Source organism: Bidens hawaiensis, unplaced genomic scaffold (assembly GCF_021521415.1).
Source record: "Bidens hawaiensis isolate Kalapana, Puna unplaced genomic scaffold, B.hawaiensis_p1.1 tig00000780_1, whole genome shotgun sequence".
In the NCBI taxonomy this organism is placed as follows: domain Eukaryota; kingdom Viridiplantae; phylum Streptophyta; class Magnoliopsida; order Asterales; family Asteraceae; genus Bidens; species Bidens hawaiensis.
In genome coordinates, this window is record NW_027491045.1 from 2,518,793 (window position 1) to 2,535,318 (window position 16,526).

Sequence of the window (16,526 nt, forward strand, 5' to 3'; positions counted from 1 at the left end):
GAGTAGGCAGCGGCTAATAGTGACAAACAGTACTAGAGGGTGCTCCTCCTCGCACTGTTGTCGGTGAGCTGTCACCCTGTGATTGGCTCATGGGTTGTTCTGGTCAGATCGTCTGTCCTATCCATACCTTGGTAGGTATAGTACAGAAGATCTTTCAGAATCATACAGACTGGCTCATTTAGGCGGGATTGTTCCCGCCTTGCTCATTCCTTCATGTGACTACTGAAGTATCTATTGTCTTGTGCGTGTAGCCCTGCTGTCCGCGGGTAGCCTTCCCTGATGGCTTGTATCCGCAACTGCGGGAACAGGCGGGGTACTTCACCATTGGGAGGCTTTCCCTGCGTGTACAGCTTGCGTACTGCGCGTAAGGTTCTATGAGCATGGTGGGTCCTGCGGGAGCAGATGGTCTTTGCGCAGACGTCCCTGTTTAAGGTGAGTCTTGCGGGACCAACTGGGCTCTGCTGGGACCTACCTCTTCAAGTCCCCCCAGTCCAATGTTCTTCTCATGAATGTTCAATAAAGTGAGGTGAACTTTTGGACTTTAAGCAAGGGGTTTTGAAAAGGTTTTTAGTTTTAAGGTTCTCCGTGGGGATTCTTCCCGCGGATTTCCTAATGTCACTTGCAAAAATTCCCGATTTTTTTTGCTTGATCTTTGGGTATGATGCGGGTAGGTATGTAACCTTCTCGCAAGTCAGGAGCGTTGAGTCTCACTTGTGTGGATTCTCCTTGAGGTTTTAGTGGTTTTGAACATAGTGATCAATTATGTTTAAACCACCAATTCCATCCTGGAGCCTCAAAACAATGTATTTCTCGACGTTCCCGCTATGCGGGGATGTTATTTCCGTTTCCACAAGCATTGCCCAAAAGATCCTTCTTGGTTTCAATTCCCTGCGGAGCGCTAGGTATGTGAAGGGTTTTGCCTTGACACTGTACCCGCGCTCGTCTTACAGTTACTTTACTTTCAAGGTACCTCTGGCGTCAATTCCCTGCGGGTGCTAGGTATGTGAAGGGTTTTGCCTTAACACTGTACCCGCATCCGTCTTATGGTTACTTGGTTGCCAAGGTAAGGGGTATTTTCCCGCTTACTTTTGAATCTTTTTGAATTTTGAATTTTGAAATTCGAAAGGTTGGTAAGGATAAGAACAGTCCAGACATCTGAAACGTCGTGCGACGGTTTCTTCTGACTGTGTCAGGACGTGCAGGAAGTTATGGTGACGTGACAGAACATGGTCATTCCAGTCGCTTTTTCAAGCGCGTGGGCACGATTTTTCGGGCGCGTGGCCGCGAAATTACTGGCACGCGTCCTGTCAACAGCTGTTGCCAGCTTGCTTTTTGCCACGTGTCATAGTTTCATTGCACCTTCGATTTCTCTCTCCTCCGCATTAAATTCACCGCATTAATTGCGATTACTATATAAAGGGGGAGAGGGTTATTTGCAATTCACACTTTCCACTCTTCTCTTCATCTTTAAGGCGATTTCCGGCGAATACTCCTTTATTTAATCGAGCATTCTCTCGAAATCGTTTTCTTCTTCCTCTGCAAGATGTCTTCACGTGATGCTGAAGCTGTGGCCGACGACAGGAGTACTGCTGGCGAGTGCCAGTGTGCTCTGCCCGGCGATCAGTACCGGTATGTTGTCAGGAAGTTCATGCTCGATCCCCTCGAGCCTGAGTTTCCTGAATCCCACCAGACCGTGTACGATGCCCCCAGAGGCAAGATCGGGGTTTATGCTGCGTTTTTTGTCTATGGGAATCTTAGATTCCCATTGACAAAATTTGTTTACCGTGTCCTTGAGAGGCACGGTGTTCATTTGACCGAGCTGCACCCCATGGCGATCGCCAAGATTCGCCATTTTGAGTGGGTGTGCCGGATTTTGGGCATCGAGCCCCATGTGGACCGCCTGATGACCTTCTATACCTGGAGGTGCATCCAGGGGTGGTACACCCTGACGACCCGCATTAAGGGTCTGAAGATTTGCGACACCGAGCGCAGTCTTCGCGCGTGGAAGCAGGAATTCTTCTACATTTCTGCCCGCGCCATCCCCCTTGCCATGAAGTTTAAAAATGGCCAAGCGATACCGAGCTTTCACGCCCCCAACTACCAGGAGGCGGAATGGTTTTCGAAGATATCCCGGATCCAATCTCCGGTTTACCGGTTTGCGGAATCCGGGATGGTTATGTTAGGGATGAGCCGGGTGTGGAAAGATGCGTCTCAGGTTCCCATCCTTCTCGAATACGGTTTGAACTCTATTCCCTATGGTATGTCTTGTCTTTCTTTTTGATACAAGTTTGTCTTCTAACTGTTTCTTTTCTTTCAGAGGGAAATAATTTGGAGTCGCTTCTGTTCCCGCGGGAAACCGACGGTCCCGCGCGGATGGGTACTCGTGCTCTGGACGAGGGCGAGTTGCCCATCCTGGAGCAAACGGCGGATCGTTTTGTGGAGGTCTATCCGCTGGGCCACGAGATCCTGAGCCACCGGCGGCCAGGTAAGGCGATATTCTTTCCTCAATCCCTCAATGCTGTACCCGCTGTTGGAATTCTTGACCTGTCTTCTTCTGAGGAATCCTCAGATGCTCCTCCACTGGTGCGGAAGAAGAAAGCTGCTGCCGGCGGGAAAGGGAAGGAGAAGGCCTCCACGGCTGGTCCGGTGGTTCTATCTGACTCGGAGTCAGATAGTGAAGAGGTGGCGGGGAAGCCCGGTGGTGAGAAGACCACTGCTCCGGAGGCTACGTCCGTTACCTCCGGAGAACCGACGAAGATGACGGTGACCGGTACCAAGAGGCCGGCTCCATCGGGTTCCTCCCCGCCCGTCCGTACGTTCAGGGTCAAGAAAACCCGTAAGTACAATCATAGTTGTCTTTGTAGATTTATTACTTCATAAATTTATCTAACACTTTCTTCTTTATGCAGGCGTGGATGTTGACGCACTCCGGGGTGAAACGCAGGGGAGTACCTCCCCGCCAATGACGGTAGGCTCGGTCAGCCTTCCTGAGGCATCGACCCAGGCGCCTGCGCCTGCATCCGCTGGTCCAGTTGCTCATTCCTTTGAGCCAACTGTTCCGGCCGAGATGACGTCACCGCCGGCCGTGAGTGCGATTTTTACAGCATCCTTCACGGAGCCGGCGGTTACTGCTGCTGATGAGGCGGCGACCGCGGCGGCGACCACAACGGCGACCACGGCGGCTGCCACCATGCCCGCGCCACCGGCACCGACGGCCGGACCATCAGGTACGCGCAGGGCTTCCCGCCGATCTTTGCCACCTTCCCGTCTGCCTGACCTGTTGGATGGATTTCCTTTAGGTTCAGGTGATGGGTTTGGCGGCTATCGGTCTGTCATTGACCCTACAGGTGCGTAGGGTTCCTTTCTTTTTCCCTTATGTTTTTTATCATCTTTTCCTTACTGCTTTTGTTTCTTTTGCAGTGTCGGATTCCAATGAAGTGTATGTTCCACGATGGAACATTCGCCGAGGAACAACCCTTCGCACACCTGTGGAGTGCGTGGACTGGGCTCGCCACGCTGCTCCCCCGGGTGCGTTGGGGGAAGCCATGGTTAGCTACCAGGAGGGTAGGCTAACCAATGAGCTTCGGGTTCTCCAGGCCCGGATGCAGCCGCGCGTCGAGCTGCTTTGTCGTGAAAACGACAAGTTGAAAGCAGCTCGCGCCAAGGACGTATCTGAGGCGCGTGCTCTTCGGGAGGAGAACCAACAGCTGGCGGCAGCTGCCGCCGACAAGGAGAAGGCCTTCAAGGCCCTCGAGGTTGAAGTTCAGGCGCGACTCGAGGCCCGCTCCAAGGCTGCCCAAGCTGTGAATGAACAGCTTCGGCTAGCCAGGGAGACTGCGCGAAACGCAACCGAGAGGGCTGGCAAGGCTGAAGCCGTTGCTGAGCCTTTGCGTGTGGAGAATGAGGAGCTCAAGGCCAAATTAGAGGCTCTCCAACGCGCTCATGATGCTTTGGCAATGGAAGATGCCAAGAAACTCCAGGAAATCCTGGACCAGAGGGGGGTGCTTGACCACACCGAGCGGAAGCTTAAGGGCGTCGAAGAGGCTGCCGCAAAGGAAGTTTTACTTGCCAACCTTAACAAGAGCGAAGCCGAACGCGCCCATAACGAAGCTCAAGCTGCCCTCCAATGGCTTCTTCGAGAAGCGTTGCCTCAGGTATGTTTAGCTTTGTCCTCACGCTTTTCTCTGTAAGAGAAAAGGTTCTAATACTTTGTATTTTTTCTTTGTAGGTTGTGCGTCGGGTCTTTTCAGAGACCTCTTACGATGATGCTATGAGCGCAACCCTCAACGCTTCTCATGAGGATGGGGAAAAGGCCGGCTTCTTGCTTGGTCTAGGGTTTGTTGAGAAAGGCGTCCCGCCTTCCAACTTCCCTTTGTTCAATGTGGATACCGAAGCCATTTACGACCAAGCATTGAACCAATACGCCGCCTTCCCGCATCCAGTGGTGGAAAAGGTGGACGAAGTAGCTGTTGCTGATGATGGGTTAGCTGTCCTCAAAGCTTTCCTCGAACCACCCCGTTCTTCTGACGGAGCGGGTCCAAGTGGAAGCGGCCCTGAAGCTTGACCCTGAAGATCCCTTTCCATTGCTAAGATAGACTTGTATAGATTTACTCTTTCAGGCGGGTAGTAACCCGGCCATTCTTGTAATATATCATTGAAATATAAATCTTTTTGCGGATAAGATTGTTATTTCCTTCTTTGGATTCCTTGCTTTATAAACTCATGACTTAGTTTAAGTTAGCAATTTTCCAAGTTTTTTAGAATAAGTTAACCTGTTGAACGTGGTTGATGATGGGTTAAAGTTTCGCTTCCTCTTTCGTGATTGTGCGGGTAGAACCGTCACTTGCACTTGGTAGGATGGCTAAACTTTAACCTTCATCTGACCTGCGTGTAGGTTTTCCTCATTTTTCCTCGAAATTTCTAAGTATTTAGGATAAGTTAACCTTTGAACGTGGTTGATAGTGGGTTAAAGTTTTGCTTCCTCTTTCGTGATTGTGCGGGTAGAACCGTCACTTGCACTTGGTAGGATGGCTAAACTTTACCCATACCTGACCTGCGTGTAGGTTTTCCTTATCCTTTTTTTTTTTTTTTTTTTTTTTTTAGGATAACCTTTGAACGTGGTAGATGATAGTTTGAAGTTTTGCTTCCTTATTTGTGATTGTGCGGATAAGACCGTCACTTGCACTTACAAAGATGGCTAAACTTTACTTACATCATACCTGCGTGTAGGTTTCCCTTATTTTTAACGTTGTGTTTATGCGGGTTTTGCCGCCTTCCACACGCAACGACTTACTTCTCCCCATTTATGCGGTAAATACCGGCACCAGTGGGGAGTTCATAAGGATAAAGGTAAACACATTATGAAAGGAGAATCATTTCCATTAGAAGTGGCTCTTGGCCTTTTCTTTACAAGTTTTGGAATTGATCTACATATAACATTTGCGTAATTGAGCTCCATTCCATGTTCTTGGGATGGGAGTGCCATCGAGCCTTTCGAGCCGGTATGCGCCCTTTCCCAGAACCTGTTTGATAACGTATGGCCCTTCCCAGACCGGGGCCAACTTTCCTGGGCGTTCTTGGTTCGAAGCCTCGTTGTTACGCAGTATGTAGTCTCCTTCCTTGAAGTTGCAGAGTTTTACCCGCGTGTTGTAGTACTTTTGCATTTGTCGTTTGTAGTTCTCTTCACGCACTGCGGCTAAGTCTCTGCGTTCCTCGGTTAGCATAAGATCCAACCGTCTTTCCGCATCATTGTCTTCTGGCTGACTCAAGACCCTTGGTGAGGGTAGACCAATTTCGACCGGGACCATGGCTTCAGTGCCATAAGTGAGGCTGAACGGGGTTTCTCCCGTACTGGCCTTCTTCAACGTTCTGTTTGCCCAAAGGACGTGCGGAAGCTCGTCCACCCAGCCGGATCTGTGTTTCAAGAGTCTTTTCTTTATGCCTTCGACGATGCTTTTATTTGCTCTTTCCACCTCACCATTTCCTTGCGGGTGTGCCACTGAGGTAAAGGTGTGGGTGATTTGAAGTTCTTTTAGCCACTGTTGTAGCTTTTTGTCAGCAAAGTTGGTGCCGTTATCGCTCACCAAATTCTGTGGAAGTCCAAAACGACAAATTATAAATTCCCAAATAAATTTTTTGATATGCTTTGCGGTTGTTTGGGCTAAAGGTTTTGCTTCTATCCACTTGGTGAAGTAGTCGATGGCTACCACTAGGAACTGAACATTTCCTGCTGCTGTAGGAAATGGGCCTGTCACATCGATGGCCCACTTCTGAAATGGCCACGAAGAAGTGACTGGAACCAGTTCGTTTTTCGGGCGATGCGTGTTAGGTGCGTAAAGCTGGCAAGACCTGCATTTTCTGATGTATGCCAGTGCATCCGTATGCATCCCCGGCCAAAAGTATCCCGCGTTGTTTAGCTTGGCTACAACAGCGCGGGGACCTGCGTGTACCCCACAGATGCCTTCGTGTACTTCCCTTAGGAGGTAGTCGGCATCTTGGTTGTCCACGCATCTCAAGAGTGGGCCAAGAAAGTTACGTCTGTAAAGGATGTCATTGACGAGTTGATAATTCAGTGCTTTACAGCGTAGTTTTCTTGCCTGTGTTTTTGACTCTGGTAGTATTCCTGCTGCAAGGTAATTTATTATTGGTGTTATCCACGTTTCTGTACTGGTTTGGATGACACAAATTTCCTTGTGCGGGACTGATGGCGCTTCGAGGAGTTCAATGCGGATGTCCTTTCCCAGGTGGGTGAAGGCTAGTGATGCAAGCTTGCTTAACGCATCCGCAGATTTGTTTTCGCTGCGCTTGACATGTATGACTTTACAATCACTAAAATCACGCATAAGGGTTTTTGCCTGGGCGAGGTACAGGGCCATGGTGTCGTTCACAGCCGTGTATGTTCCATTTATTTGGTTGGCCACCAGCATGGAATCCACGTGGGCTTCCAAGTTTTTCACTCCCATCTTACGCGCAATTCTCAAACCGGCCAAGAATGCTTCATATTCGGCTTCGTTATTCGTACTTGGAAAGTCCAGCCGAATAGCGTAAGTATATTCTTGGCCCGCTGGGTTGGTTAATTTTAACCCTGCGCCTGAACCCTCGTTACTGGCTGCTCCATCAGTGTAGAGTCGCCAGACATCATTGACGTCCTGTGCTGGGGAGGGTTGAACCTCCTCCTGGCACTCTTTTTCCCGCGAAGCGGGGACTTCTGCAATAAAATCGGCCAAGACCTGGCCCTTTATGGCTGGTCTTGGCTTGTACTTAATTGCATATTCTCCCAATTCAATTGCCCATTTGGCTAGACGTCCCGATAATTCGGGTTTGCCTAGAACATTTGAGAGTTTAAAGTTGGTGAGAATGGTGATTGGGTGGCCCTGGAAATATCGTCTTAACCTGCGTGAAGTGTGTATAAGTGCTAAGACTAATTTTTCAAGGGTAGAGTACCGGGTTTCTACGTCTGTTAGTACACGGCTAACATAATAGATTGGCATCTGGATGCCCTTTCGTTCTACTAGCAGGACTGCCCCGGTTGCTCTATCTGTTGCGGAAAGGTATAGGATTAACTCCTCTCCCGCTTGTGGTGCTGTAAGTGTTGGGAGTTCGATCAGGCGTGACCGAATCTCCTGAAAAGCTGCTTCCGCTTCTGGTGTCCAGCGGAAGTGCGTTTTCTTCAAGCAGTTTCTCAGTGTTGACACGAAAGGAAACGACTTATCCGCATGGTTTGCCAAGAAGCGATTAAGTGCGACTAGTCGCCCATTCAGTGTCTGAGCCTGTTTGATGGTGGTAGGTGATTCCATTTTAACAATGGCTTTGACCTTTTCAGGGTTCGCTCTAAAGCCATCTTTAGTAACAATGACTCCCAAGAACTTCCCTTCTTCCATCCCAAATGAACACTTGCTCGGGTTGAGCTTCATGTTTATCTTTCGGAGCGTGTTGAAAGTTTCTTCAATGTCTTTCAACATCGCCTCAGGCTCGAGGCTTTTGATGACCAAATCATCCATATAGACTTCCAAGTTTCTCCCGATTTGGGCATGAAACTCTTTGTCCATTAGTCGTTGGTACGTGGACCCTGCATTCTTAAGTCCGAATGGCATCATTTTATAACAAAATGTACCATCGGGCGTCCGAAATGCGGTTTTGTCCTGGTCATCAATGGCCATGTGGATTTGGTGGTACCCCTTATACGCATCCAAGAAGCATTTAAGGCGAAATGGTGCCAACGAATCCACTTTGAGATCAATTTCTGGTAACGAATAACAATCTTTGGGGCATGCTTTGTTCAAATCTTTGAAATCTATGCACATGCGCCATTGTTTGTCATTCTTCGGTACCATTACGGGATTTGCAACCCATGTTTGATATCTACTAACGCGTACGATGCCCGCGTCAAGGAGTTCCTTGACTTGGGTTCTACACGCGTTAGTTTGTTCAGGCCCCATTACTCTGCGCTTTTGTACGATTGGCGTAACAGCCGGATCGCATTTGAGCTTATGCTCCGCCTTACTTCGGGGTACACCAGTCATGTCAGCTGGTGCCCACGCAAAGATGTCAGCGTTTTTCTGCAGTAAGCGCTTGAGTAAGGTGCGGATGGGATCAACAATTGTTGGTCCAATGGTAACGGCTTGGTCGGGGTATTTGCCATTGAAGGCCCATTTTTCCGGTTGGGTATCGGTGAACCCCAATGGAATATTTACTCCACTTGCCCCGGCTTGGGTAGTCGGGGTAGTGTTCGTAAGGATTGTATAACCGCCGGTGTTCCCCCCAGTTGCTGGGGTTGTTACCGGGGTTTCTTGGTCGGTTACAGGCCTTTGGACCGGAGTAACGTTAACCATTTCTTCAGAAATTGTGAAAAAACTAAAATAGTTCTAGCTTTTATGCACGGATGGCGCCAATGAAGAAACACTAAGTGACCCGGTACAGATTATAGATAATCTGGGGGTTAAGTAATGTTTCCCACGGATGAGGTCTAGCTGAGAATGCTGTTCTTCAGGAGACCTGCAAAACAAACACCGTAAGCTCGTCACTGAGAAGGGGGGGGGGGGTTCCTCCTTGTGACCACCCTCCGGCGTGAGAATCAGACTAGGTTGCTCTGAATATAAGTGTATATTAAGAGATTGCTAGATAACTGGATAGCAGATGATCTTACCATTCCAAGATGTTGGAGTATTTATAGCCGAAGGTAGGTTTCCTAGAAGGTACAGCCGGCTGAATAGTATTCCTGTTCTACCAACAGTGGACTATGCACAGGCCATACTGGTTGGTGGATAGATTACGGCCAACAGTAACTATGTCGGCTGCACTATTCCTCCAACTGTAGATTATGCACGTCCTACCTACTGTGGATTATACGCAGGCCATGCTGGTTGGTGAATAGGTTACGGCCAACAGTAACACTATTTCACCAACTGTAGGCTGCGCACGCCCTACAGTAAGGGTTGGTGAGTAGGCAGCGGCTAATAGTGACAAACAGTACTAGAGGGTGCTCCTCCTCGCACTGTTGTCGGTGAGCTGTCACCCTGTGATTGGCTCATGGGTTGTTCTGGTCAGATCGTCTGTCCTATCCATACCTTGGTAGGTATAGTACAGAAGATCTTTCAGAATCATACAGACTGGCTCATTTAGGCGGGATTGTTCCCGCCTTGCTCATTCCTTCATGTGACTACTGAAGTATCTATTGTCTTGTGCGTGTAGCCCTGCTGTCCGCGGGTAGCCTTCCCTGATGGCTTGTATCCGCAACTGCGGGAACAGGCGGGGTACTTCACCATTGGGAGGCTTTCCCTGCGTGTACAGCTTGCGTACTGCGCGTAAGGTTCTATGAGCATGGTGGGTCCTGCGGGAGCAGATGGTCTTTGCGCAGACGTCCCTGTTTAAGGTGAGTCTTGCGGGACCAACTGGGCTCTGCTGGGACCTACCTCTTCATATAGTAATGCTCGCGAAAGGAGCATTATATGGAGTGTCCTGTATGAACACTATTCTAATTTGAGGAAGCATTTACGATGATCATCTAGGCTTTTAAGTCATCTCATTCCTTTAATACAAATAATATTTAAATACTTATTTCGCATTCCGTATATTCACTATTCATAATCATTGTTTCTTTGTTTTTTTTAATGGAATAAAATAAATAAAGAATAATACAATATTATTTAATTAATAAAGATAATCACGGAAAATTAGTCAAATTACAAACTCTCTTTGTTTTACTTTTAAATATAAAAATAAGAAACAAGCGGCATTTAGCTAGATTGCAGGGACAAGTATGAGGAACCCAATATAAACGCGGAGACAACTCAACTCAACAAGGGTTGGCAATTTTTGACACAGCATGAAAATAATTAGGTTTTAGATTGTCATATCAAACCAATTTAATAAACAAGTCATATACAGATTAACTTGTTTAATTAAACATGTTGACCCACTAACCCATTTATAACCCATCTAACCCACTTTTTACAACCAACCAGATTAATACATTTACAACTTCATGATAACAACCGCTTTGCCAACTTGTTTGACACATTTAGATAAACAGTTTGTGTTCACGTACATGATCTTAAAATGTACCCGTATTTTAACAAATATTTTTCACACAAATAAAAACACGCGCCGTGCCTTTGATACAAATTAACCCGTCAACTTGACACATCAACACCAATATCCAACGTGGCGCCACGTAGGCACTAGGTCCCACAGCGTCCTCATCACAACCGTCCACCGTTCCACGTAGCTCACCCCAACTAAAACCTCAAGCCAAGGACTTCAAATCAGTGCATTACAGCACTAGCACTTTTATATACTTTTTATAAAAACCCTTGATGTTATTATTATTATTATATCTATCACCGTCACAAATTCATTCATTCATTCATTCTCCATTGTGTTTCACTTTCTGATCATAATCGGACCACAAAAACCCTAAAAATTAGGGCTTTTCATTCTCATCGATAATAACCTGTTATCGATAGGTTATATCAATGGAATCATCGTCAATTGCAACTCACACCGCTCAGAATCCAAAGTAAAACTTCATATTATTATTATTATTATTATTATTAATCGTTCGTGTTATTGATCGGTTTGAATTTTGATTATTAATAGGAAACGGACGTATGCCGGAAGCAGTTCGTCGTACGGTGAACCCGAGGTGCTTGAGATTGCACCTCCATTGGCTGATCAATCGGCCAAGTTGAAAGCTAAGGGTAAACAAAAGGAGGTAATGAATTGAATTGAATTGAATGGAATTGAATTGTTGTTGATTGATTGGCCTAGGGTTTGTTAATTGTTTTTTGCTTTGGTTTATGATGTGAAACTCAAACCCTAGGTGTTTGATGTAAGTTTAATATGATTTTGATGCTCTGTTTGTAGTTTTTGTGAAGCTGTTTATGGAAGTTGCGGTGTTTGCACGGTTTTTAAGTCGTACCGGATTGAGCTGAAAAACGGTAGAACCGGTTAAATAGGAAAACTTTTCCTGGAAATTCATATAAATGCACTTATTTTCATAAAACAATACAAAAAGTAATAAAGCAAAAGTTAATCCATAATAAAAAATAATACAAAAGCACTTGATTTTCATAAAAGTATTCCAAAAGTGTACTTGTGTAAAGGTTATTTGCTAGGTTAAAAGCAGTTTTTGAAAAATATGGGCCGCAAGTTTCAAAACTCTCTTGGGCTTCAAACAGGTTTGCCGGTACAAACCGGTATTTTAGAAAAAATGGCTGGTTTGATATTCTAGCAAACCGGCGAAAAATATTGGACTCAAAATACTGGCCGGCTGTAGAAAATCCGGTTTGGTTGGTTGAACCGCACGATTTGTGCCGGTTTTTGAACATTGTTTGCAATCTCTATGAGACTGATTATTGTATATTTGATTATATGTATGCATGTACTTTTCTTTTAATACTTGTATTTTTCAGTATTACAGAACTCACTAGGCGCTTGTCGGCCGGTGGGGTACTGACTAGCGATTAATCGAGATTATTTGGGATCGGAATTTTCGTATGTAATATACAGTTACACACACACGCACGCACACACTTTTTATAGTTAAAATTTGAAGTAGACAGGTCTTAATCACTCTCGACCCATTAGGACTGACATGACTGGAAATTGGTTGGAATTAGGGTCGAGTAGGTCTGGCTTTGACTTAGTTTTACAGATTAGCCAATTAGCCAAAATTGAATTGCCAGAACTCTGATTAGTGATATTTGCAACACTGCTTGTATTAATTCCTCTATATGCTATGATATGTTAAAAGAGTGGAACATTGTGGTTAACTGGTTATTCGTGTCTCAGGTTGCTTATCATGAAATAATTGATGTTGACATCGATGATGATGTTGTGCTTTTTGAAGGGAAGTTTGAGCCTAACAAGAAGGCAAAGGGTAATACGGGCATTTCGCTTGGCTCCAGCAGTTCATCAAAACTGGATTCAAAGAAAGCTGTATCAAACAAGAATGGGAAGGTATAAGTTTTTCTTGATCATATCTTTTCATTTTATGAATAATTGAGTTTTCAATTTGTGTCTGTTTCAGGAGATTCCCACAGGCTTTAACCCGGGATTTAATAACTTTTTTGATTTAGAGGACTATGTTTTTGACGATGATTATGGTTCGTTACAATCCCATTTTAATAGCACTGGTATTCCCCTGGGATATGAAGCCCCGTTTCCTTGGTTACCAGAATTAGTCCCAAAGACAATGGATGATAACCCTGCAACTCCACTTGTAACTTCAAGTGCACAAGTAAAGAAGGCGAGTCTGAGTCAGCCTTACAAGGCTGACCCGATCTCAAAATCTACTGTGCTTTCTTCAAGCAAATCAAGTGCACCTGTATATAAACATGTTTCAGCACAAACTATGAACTCTAATACTTTATCTAATAATTATAACACTCAACTTGGAAATGGGCCTTCAAGTTTTCCTCAGCTGGGCTTGAACACAGGTTATCCTCAGTTGGCCATGAACAATGCTGTGTTCTCTATGAATGATATGTTATTGGGTTCGGCTGGTGCTGTAAATGGGCCGAGCCCAGTAAGTGCGAGTTCTGTTAAAAACTCATCTAAAGTAGCAAAGCTTGTCAATGGTGATGTAAAGAAAAGGTATGAAAGTTTCAAGAAGTTTGATACTGTCATGGACCATTCAGATCATCATTATGCAAGAAAGAATTCATCAAGGAAGCAGGAAAGTGCATTTAAGCCACCCAAAAATTGGGCTAAAAGGATACAAGAAGAGTGGAGGATTCTTGAGAAGCACTTGCCTGGTATGTCTCACTAATTGGACCATTTATTATTTCTATTGAAAAATTTATGGTTTATGAAAATACATCACACTTTATTATTTGTTAACAGACACAATATTTGTTAGAGCTTATGAATCAAGGATGGATCTTTTAAGGGCTGTAATTATTGGAGCAGAGGGGACACCGTATCATGATGGTCTTTTCTTCTTTGATGTGTGTTTTCCAATCAGTTATCCTAATACCCCGCCTGTGAGTGATCATTCTCTTATTTTATCCAATTGATTTTAACATATGAATTCTTAATGCCATTTGGGCTCAAACAATGGCCCAAAATTTTTGGGTCTAAACTCTTAAGTCTTTTGTTAGTTATTAATTAATTATTATTACGCATTTGGGCCTAGAAATTTTTGGGCCACGTCACTCATGATTCATAAATTTAATGACAAAAGTCGGTTTTCTTTTCTCAGTTTTTCATATCTGGTTTGGTTTGGTTTTGTACTTTTGCCATTTGGACTTGAATTTTTAGGGCATGAAGGAAAATTATTTGTTAATTTATAATCGACTATTTTACAATTTTTGTTCTTTATACTATTGCAAATTAGGGACTGAGTCCTTTAAAGAAGTGACTTTTAGTGGCTAGTCTTTATATGCAAACTTGCCTTGCTTATAGTCTTTTACCCTAACGGGGCAAGTATACCACCACCAAACATCACACCTCCATCTTATTTGTCACCTAATTTGGTGTGCTTATTCCAAAAATCCCTAACCTCAATTAGCACACGCGAGCAAATGGACCTGCCATGTCGAATACCTCCATTTTCTCCTGTGAAAGCCGCAACAAGTTTTCTCCGGCGAAGTTCGCCGTCATCGCCTGCAACTTTATGTAAGAACCTATCTATGGTCATCTTCTTAATTGCATCCCAATTTTCATAACCCAATCCTAAGTCTAATTTTGACGTTATTTTACTAATTTTGTGAAAATAACGTTAAAAGTGATGGAAGGTTAATTAGGCATCATGTGGTGGCGTTGATAGCCGAAAGACAAGGGTACATGCACCAATCAGCCGGCGTCCCGATGATTGAGTGCTATGTGCCTTATGTAATATGTCCAAGGCTTGATGCAAAACTACTATCGAGCCGGGGGTCTCACCGGAAGCAGCCTCTCTATCCCCATGGGGTAGAGGTAAGGCTGTCTACATCTTACCCTCCTCAGACCCTACCATAGCTTTGCTATTGGTGGGATATACTGAGTACGATGATGATGATGATGAAAGCAAGGCAAGTTTGCATATTAAGGAATGCCAGTTAAAGCTATTTCTTGAAAGGACCTGGTCCATAATTTGCAATAGTATAAAGGGCAAAAACTTTAATTTTAGTCTTAATAATTAATTGATTATTGCACATTTAAGCCTAAATTTTTGGGCTACACTATTTATAGTCCAATGATCAGATAACAGAAGTCTGCCTTTTCGGTTTTACGGTTTTTTCGGTACATGCAAAACCGAACCTGAAATTTGTTTTATGAAAGAGCATATAACCAAACTGTTGGTTTAGGGTTGGTTGGGTTTGATTATTTTGGTTTGGGATCGGTTTTTCGATTTCACGCACATTCCTACTAATATATTTAATCATGTTTTTTTAGCTTGTGCACTATCACTCCGGTGGCCTTCGTATCAATCCAAATCTATACAACTGTGGTAAAGTTTGCTTGAGTCTTCTGAACACATGGGGTGGTGGGCAAAAGGAGAGGTGGCTCCCGGGCACTTCAACTATGCTTCAAGTTCTGGTCTCGATACAGGGTCTGATTTTGAACATGAAACCCTACTTTAACGAACCGGGATATGCACATTCAGGTGGTACTGAATATGGAGATAAGGCTTCCTTACAATACAATGAAAACACCCTTATTTTATCACTCAAAACAATGGTCTATGCCATGAACAACCCACCAAAGGTAAGATTTGATCATTTTCGTTTATTTATTTATTTGTTTGTTTAATGTTTATTGTTTGATACATGTATATGTGGTTGGTTAACGCAGCACTTTGAGGAATTGGTGATTGGGCATTTTCAGCATCGTGTACGCGATATATTAATGGCGTGTAAAGCGTATACTGAAGGTGTGCAAGTCGGGTGTCTTGTTAAAGGCGGTGTGCAAGACGTTGACGAGGGTAATAAAAGTTGCTCTCAAAGGTTCAAGTACGATGTGGGTTTATATATTAAGACACTAATAGCTGCATTTGAGAAGATAGGCGCAAAAGAAGCCCAAGAGTTTCTTTATTTAGGTGTCAAGGAAGGTTCCGTGCATCCGCCTCCGCCCCTGGGCCCGGGCTTTCCCACACTCTTCCCTTTATACCCCCCGAGTTTCAAGCCTAAGCCTAACCCTAACCCTAACCCTAACCCTAACCCTAACCTTGCTGCACATGGTTATCCTCCACTCTCTTTTAATTCTTTACCTGCTGGTTATAATCATCAGCCTTGGTGAAAACATGTGAATGTGATTGGATTTGGTAACTTGCATTTTTTCTTTTTTTCTTTTTTTTGTTTTTTTTTATGTGGGCTGGACTTAGGGACACCACATATGATTATGCCATGTATATAGGGGACTAACCTTTTTGTTATGGTATAAAAGTATTTGGGAAACATATCTAGACTTTGATTACATATGCAGATGGTCAGTTATGTATGTTATTGCAGTTGTGGTTTTGGTGAAAACGGTAATTAAGACTATGGGGCTGTTTCTAGTCGGTCAGAGGTGGAGTGTGTTTGGTTAAACCTTTTAATGGTTCATGAAGTCTCTTAATGGTTAATGAATCTGAGGCAACCTCTTAGTTGATTCAACACAGGATTGCCAAACAACCCCTAACTTTGACCCGTGCAAATCGTTTACTGATTTGATAACTCTCTTGGAGGCAAAATAGTGATGGAAGTAATAGTTTTTGCTGTAGATGCTAAAGTGATAACTTTTTTAAATGACTTCTTGTGAGGACCAAATACAGATTTTGTTGCTAAAGTGATAACTTTTTTAAATGGTTTGTAGGAGTGTGTATTGATTGGACTGTCCAAACTGAAGTTACAATTTCAACTGTCCAAATTGAAGATAGTCGGCCGGTTTGAAATCCTAATATAATAGAATGGTTAGATTTCGATGGTTTTAGCGGTTCTGGATCGCCTTTTCTTTTAATCATTTCTTATTTTACGATTTTTAACACAAGCTAATGGTTGAATAAAATTAAAACCGGTCTAAGTCGTTAAACGGCCAAATCAGTATTTCTAGTTGGTCCGGCCGAC

At 44.4% G+C, this 16,526-nt stretch overlaps 1 protein-coding gene across 1 annotated transcript; it reads left to right on the plus strand.

Annotated features, from left to right (window-relative positions):
• The first annotated feature begins 10,641 nt into the window (after positions 1–10,641).
• Positions 10,642–16,015, plus strand: LOC143538071 (putative ubiquitin-conjugating enzyme E2 25). Its single transcript, XM_077031712.1, has 7 exons — positions 10,642–11,017; positions 11,098–11,212; positions 12,292–12,459; positions 12,530–13,256; positions 13,345–13,484; positions 14,878–15,189; positions 15,277–16,015. The coding sequence occupies exons 1-7, from the start codon at positions 10,974–10,976 to the stop codon at positions 15,718–15,720; spliced, it is 1,950 nt and encodes a 649-aa protein (XP_076887827.1). The 5' UTR covers positions 10,642–10,973; the 3' UTR covers positions 15,721–16,015.
• The last annotated feature ends 511 nt before the right edge of the window (positions 16,016–16,526 follow it).

Coding starts and splice junctions, on each gene's coding strand:
- LOC143538071 (XM_077031712.1), top strand. CDS start 10,974: ATGGAATCATCGTCAATTGCAACTCACACCGCTCAGAATCCAAA. Junction 12,460..12,529: donor TATCAAACAAGAATGGGAAG/GTATAAGTTTTT, acceptor TGTCTGTTTCAG/GAGATTCCCACAGGCTTTAA. Junction 13,485..14,877: donor GTTATCCTAATACCCCGCCT/GTGAGTGATCAT, acceptor ATGTTTTTTTAG/CTTGTGCACTATCACTCCGG.